General features: G+C 25.8%; 1 protein-coding gene across 4 annotated transcripts; it reads right to left on the reverse strand.

Moving 5' to 3' along the window:
* Window positions 1-4,920: 4,920 nt before the first annotated feature.
* Window positions 4,921-5,748, reverse strand: LOC113861549 (germin-like protein subfamily 1 member 7). Of its 4 annotated transcripts, XM_027494444.1 has the most exons (3): window positions 5,599-5,748; window positions 5,254-5,477; window positions 4,921-5,139 (listed from the first exon to the last, which is right to left on the reverse strand). In XM_027494444.1, exons 1-3 carry the CDS (start codon window positions 5,711-5,713, stop codon window positions 4,930-4,932), a joined length of 549 nt encoding a protein of 182 aa, XP_027350245.1. In that variant the 5' UTR covers window positions 5,714-5,748; the 3' UTR covers window positions 4,921-4,929. The 4 variants fall into 4 exon arrangements, with proteins under 4 accessions (XP_027350245.1, XP_027350242.1, XP_027350243.1 ...); XM_027494441.1 differs by having other exon boundaries at window positions 4,921-5,477; XM_027494442.1 differs by having other exon boundaries at window positions 4,921-5,477; window positions 5,593-5,748.
* Between the last annotated feature and the right edge of the window lie 306 nt (window positions 5,749-6,054).

Genomic DNA, 6,054 nt, shown 5'->3' on the forward strand with positions numbered 1-6,054 from the left:
ATAATAATATCGAAGAACAAAATAGGGATTGGACTAAATTAGAAAATTGGGGACTAAATTAGGGATTGGACTTACCTCAGTAACTCACGTGATAGAGAAAGTGGAAAAACAAAATGCCGTGTGTAGATAGGGAAAAACTTGAGAGGGATAAAGGAAGTTTAAACGTTTGGTTGTGCAGAATGAGAAAAAAAAAAGGAAGGAGTCTCTGCAACGAGAAAAGAAATTGTTAAGTGATAGAGATGGTCCTTTTAAAAAGTAAATAATTTTTTTAAAATTATTTGATTGGCGATGAAAATATAGGTTAAAAATAAAAAATGTAAGCATTTAGATTTTTTATTTTTTAAAATAAGATAATTTAATCAATAAAATATTATTTTAATAATGAAATAATAATATTTTAGTATATTAACAATTGATTAATGAAATTTTAATATTAATTAAGATGATTAAGGAAATTAAAATTTTCTCAAAGTGAATAACTAATTAAAAAGAAATAATTTGTAGTTTAATTTAATATAAAAACTCATAAAATAAGAAAGATATGAATACACAAATAGCAACTAACACCACCAATTTTTATTTATTAGGATACATATTTGAATTTAACCCATCAACTTGCAAGACACGTCGGGTTTTCATCAATAATATTTGATCATATGTATAAATTTTATAATTTACAAAAAAAATTAATTTATAAAGCAATGTAAGTGGTTGGAATTACATAATTCAAACTAATTAAAAATTACTTAAGTTGGATATAACAGATTAACTTATTAGATTATAATTTTTTCAATTTATCTCATATTTATTTCCTATTTTCAAGCTTTACATACTCTAAAGTCTAACTTAAATTTTCTTTTTAATTGAATTTTAATTCTGATTCTTTTTTTTTAATTTATTAAAAAACTATATTTTTATTATTTTTATTTTCTATGAATTTTTATTTTCATTATTTAAGCAGATCACCTACTAACCTATCACAAAATGGAGCAACTTAACATTCTTAATCCCAATCAATTAGTTAAAAAAATATATTAAAAATTTAGTTAATGTTAAGAGAAAAACTTTAATTGAATTTAACGTAAGTTAATAAATAATTTAACTGGCTGAACGTAGTTTATCTTTTACTCTGTTATATATATTTTTCTCAGTCATAAAAAAATAAATCCACCTGAACACGTGATTAGCATGCAAAAAAATTCAGAAAAAAACGTGTTTCATTTAATTTCAAGACAAAGAAAATTAAATTTAACCTCACAATTTATTAAATATAAAATATTATCTTATTATAATAATTTTATAGTGTATTTTACTCTAATTAGTCATGTTTATGGTTTAAAATTAAAGTTTAATTTATTTTAATAAGAAATTATATTTACAATTATCATAAATAAAACTCTAGATTTGGTTAATAAATAATATCAATAAAAACAAAAATAACTTTTAAGAAATTTTAATTTTATTTATTTATTTAAGTTTTTTTAATATTGAATGCAGGTTATCTAATTTATATAGATTTTAGAGTGTTTTATATGTACGGATTAATAATTCAGATTATTTCATATTTTGTTAAATTTTTACCATTTATATTTTTATTAAAAATTATTTTAATATTAAAATTAATTTATATTATTATTGTTGTTATTTTATTTTAAAAAATAAAAATAATCTTTAAGAATTTATCTAGTGAACATGACTACAGAAGTGAATCATGAAACTAAAAAAAAAAATTATAAAATTAATTATTTAATGACTAAGTTAATATTCAATATATTTATTATCAATAATATCCAAAACTATTAATATTTTAATTTAGAATCTTAGAAAGCATTTAATATTTTAAATAATTTTTTGGTAAAATAATATTATTAATGTAATACGTTAAATACTTCATATTTAATGTCTTTATATTTGAAAATATCTTAAATTTTAAATATTATTATATATTTTTAATATTTTTTTAAAACTACTCACTCGAGAGCCCATATTTTCTACAAATTCATCATAATTACTTTTAACAACAAGTTAATTGACAACCTATCATTTCAAGAAATTTCAACAAGTTAAATTAGTTTTAAATTGAATATATAGTTTATAAGTAGTAATGTTTATACTTAGGAGTAGGAACAATATAATGTATGGACTTTTATAATTTGGTTTTTTTTTTGTGCACCCATCTTGTAGTTAATGAAATAATGTATTTGTCATAAAATATATTATATATTTTGCAAATACTTTAAAATTTAAATAAAACTATTTAGTTTTTTTGTGCACCCCTATTGGTTATCTTATTATAATAATTTTATATTGTTATTTAACTCTAATTAGTCCTGTTTATGGTTTAAAATTAAAGTATAATTTATTTTAATAAGAAATTGTATTTACAATTATCATAAATAAAACTCCAGATTTGGTAAATAAATAATATCAATAAATTAATAAATAATATCAATAAAAATAAAAATAAGGAATTTTAATTTTATTTATTTATTTGATTTTTTTTAATAATGAATCCAGGTTATCTAATTTATATAGATTTTAGAGTGTTTTATATGGGTTAATAATTCATATTATTTCATAATTCGTTAAATTTTTACCATTTATATTTTTATTAAAAATTATTCTAATATTAAAATTAATCATTATTGTTTAATTTAATATTAATTATTTTCATATATTGTATTAAACTTTAATGGTTTAAAAATTTTTAATCAAATATTTTATTTTTCATATAAAAATATATTTAAATAATAAATACTAAAATTAAATATCAAATATATATTCATCTAATTTAAAATATTAAATAAAAAATTTATTTTTTTTAGTTTTTAAAACTTATTTTTTAAAACAAATATATCAAATTTTTTTTTTATTTTCTCATCTTAAAATCAATTTTGAAAATTAAAATACCAAACAAATTTTACTTTATTTTATTCTTTAAATAATTCTATAAAACTGTTTTAAGATATTATTTTTAAAAACCATAAATCAAACATGCTCTAAAACTAATTTGTAGCTAACTTAAGATTTTTTAAGTGTAAATTTTGCTACCAAATCATTTTATAGCTATTCCGTAGCTACACTAAGAATATTTTGTACTTAACTTTTGCTATGAAATTTTTCTTTGTAGCTAATCAGTAGCTAAATTAAGAAATTTTTAGCTACGCAAAAATTTGTAGTTAATTCGTAGCTAATTCCAAGCAAATTTTTCTTGCCAGATGGCACTACTTATTCCCACTATAAGTTTATTTTGCTACGAAAATTTTTGTAGCTAATTCGTAGCTAAATTAAAAAAAATTTAGCTACGCAAAAGTCTGTAGCTAATCCGTAGCGAATCACAAGCAAATTTTTCCCGCCATAAGGCGCCACTTATTCCCACCATAAGTTAATTTTGCTACGAAAATTTTTTCTAACTAATCGTAGCTAAATTAAAAATTTCTTAGCTACACAAAAGTCTGTAGCTAATCCGTAGCTAATTCCAAGCAAAATTTTCCTCACAGATGGTGCCACCATAAGTTTATTTTGTTATGAAAATTTTTTGTAGCTAATACGTAGCTAAATTAGCTACGCAAAAGTTAGCTAATCCGTAGCTAATCCCAAGCAAATTTTTTCCGCCATAAGGCGCCACTTATTCCCACCAGAAGTTCATTTTGCTACGAAAAATTTTTCTAGCTAATCCGTAGCTAAATTAAAAATTTCTTAGTTACACAAAAGCCTGTAGCTAATCTGTAGCTAAATCCAAGCAATTTTTTTTCCGCCATAAGGCGCCACTTATTTTTGTAAATTTAGCTACGAAATTTTTACCCCTAACTAATCCGTAGCTAAGTAGCTAGAGATTTGCTACGGAATAATTCCATAGCTAATTTTCGTAGCTAAATTTATTTTTTCTTGTAGTGGAAATAATCATGGACGATAATGGTTATGGATAAGGCATGATCATGAGCGGTCATGGATAATGGGCGACAACAGTTGAAGAGAAGCACACACAAAATGCAGTTACTAGGAAGTGCTCGCAAAAGGAGGAAAGCAATTGATATTCATTTGTCTATAAATAACATGAAACTTTACATTATGAGAGACTTTTTGCACCATATACTGCACGTAAAATTCTCTACATGCTAAAATTCTACACCAAAATAGATACCGACTACCAAGAGTCTCCCACCTTTAACTCTGTAGAAGGTTATGCAAATTTGTTGAATTTGGAGTCTTTTATCATTTCTTTTTTTCATTTGTCTCTATCCAAGATTTTGTTTTCTGTGTTTTCCTTATAAGGTTCTTCGAATTGAAGTCTATGGTTCGATGGAAACAAAGTTTGAAGCTCCATTAAAAAATTCCTCCATTTTCTATCTTTATTGTTCATTGTTATATCAATTCTCTAATTTTCTAACTTTGTTTTTTGTTGCATAGTTATATAAAAGCGGAATTTATTTTGTTTATCTTAATAGTATCTTCGTATCAATGAACAAAGGTTCTAATATCATTGTATCCCGTAACTTGAGGGGCTTAATTAATTAAGAACCCCTTATTAATTCCAAAGAAAATGCCTTTTTAATGTCTTAAAGTTCCAACACATACATTAAAGAAGACATACTCTAGTCTCGTCTTTATTACTTGTTACGATACAGAACCTTTGTAATTTTTATCTAACACACTGACGTGTCATTTCTTGTAAATTAATATAAGCCTAAAATTTATAAAAAAATCTCTTAAAAACAGAGAGGGGCGAAATGTAGTTCTTTTGTTAAAGCTCAGAAAAAGTGTGTATTGAATCAAAACACACTCCACGTAAACAACTACGTTATATAAGTATGACCCACGTACATTTTATTTATGATAATAGTAATTATTTGAAGAAGGTCAAATACATAAGGTTAACTGAACTCAAATTTCAATAACAAATGTGAGTCAACAGTCCATGTTCCGAAATTAGTTGTTGTCGTACCAGGAATTCTTCTGAAGCTGATCAATTACTTTCTTGTCGACTTGAAAAGCTTTGGAAAGAACTTCAGGAGAAATAGGTGGATTAGCTTTAAACAAAGCATTTGCAATAATTATAGTTCCTGGATTTTGACTGCTAAGACCAGAAATCGCAACAGCATTGCCATATCCCACATTCAGTTGAAAATGGATGAGGCCAATTGGAAACACAAAGACGTCGCCCTTGTTCAACACTTTGGTAAAGAGACGATTATTGTCCTGATTTGATGTGACAAATCCAACATAAAGAGTACCTTCAAGGACTATAAGAATCTCTGTGCCACGAGGGTGTGTGTGGGGAGGGTTCAAACCCTTGGGTGCAAAATCTATGCGAGCCAAAGATATGCCGAGTGTATTTAATCCTGGTAGTTGATCCACAAAGACCGGAGTTACTTGTGAGCCCAATGGGTTGGCAGTGTTCCCAGGTTCCACATGTATGAAGAAATCTTCAGCTTTAACAAGCTTGGGATCTTTGCAGAATTTTCCGTTCACAAATACTGCAAATCATCAACGAGGCAAAGCTTTTTAATTACACTAATTCTGGACGTGATTTTAATATTATAAAGAAACAAACTTAAAATGAGTGTAAGTAGACTTTTGAGGAATGCTTGCACATACCTCCATCAGTTTCATTGATTGCCACACAAAAATCCTGCAGAGGACTGGGGTCATAAGCAGAGGCAAGGGAGGATGCCAAAGCCAAGACAGCAACAAGAAAGTAGACTTGTTTCATTTTTTCCGTAGAACTATTGTAAATGGTTCTGCGTGTGCATGCAATTGCGAGTAAGAATTGATAAATTTAACTCAGGTAAAACTTGCTATTTATAAGGATGAAAGTTGAATTTGTTTTCTGTTTATCTCCTAAGCATAATTAACACTCCATTTGATGATGAACGAGTCCTTAACAACTACATGCGTGCTTGATCAAAGAGTAGACTAAGGAGATGCTTCACAAGAAAAAGCAAACGTTTCAGTAATACCTCGTCCACTTAATCAAAGAGTAGTCGTGACTGTAATATTATTTTATTACGAAAAGCTCGTAAACTAATTCAAAAATGCAGTTTAGACTTTGTC

This window comes from Abrus precatorius, unplaced genomic scaffold (assembly GCF_003935025.1).
Source record: "Abrus precatorius isolate BTA unplaced genomic scaffold, Abrus_2018 Scaffold3, whole genome shotgun sequence".
In the NCBI taxonomy this organism is placed as follows: domain Eukaryota; kingdom Viridiplantae; phylum Streptophyta; class Magnoliopsida; order Fabales; family Fabaceae; genus Abrus; species Abrus precatorius.

What these genes read in the sequence shown, in the direction of transcription:
- LOC113861549 (XM_027494442.1), bottom strand. Translation starts at nt 5,713, where the DNA reads ATGAAACAAGTCTACTTTCTTGTTGCTGTCTTGGCTTTGGCATCCTCC. An exon ending in TGAAACTGATGGAGGTATGT is followed by an intron (nt 5,478 to 5,592) that starts GCAAGCATTCCT and finishes GATGATTTGCAG; the next exon opens with TATTTGTGAACGGAAAATTC.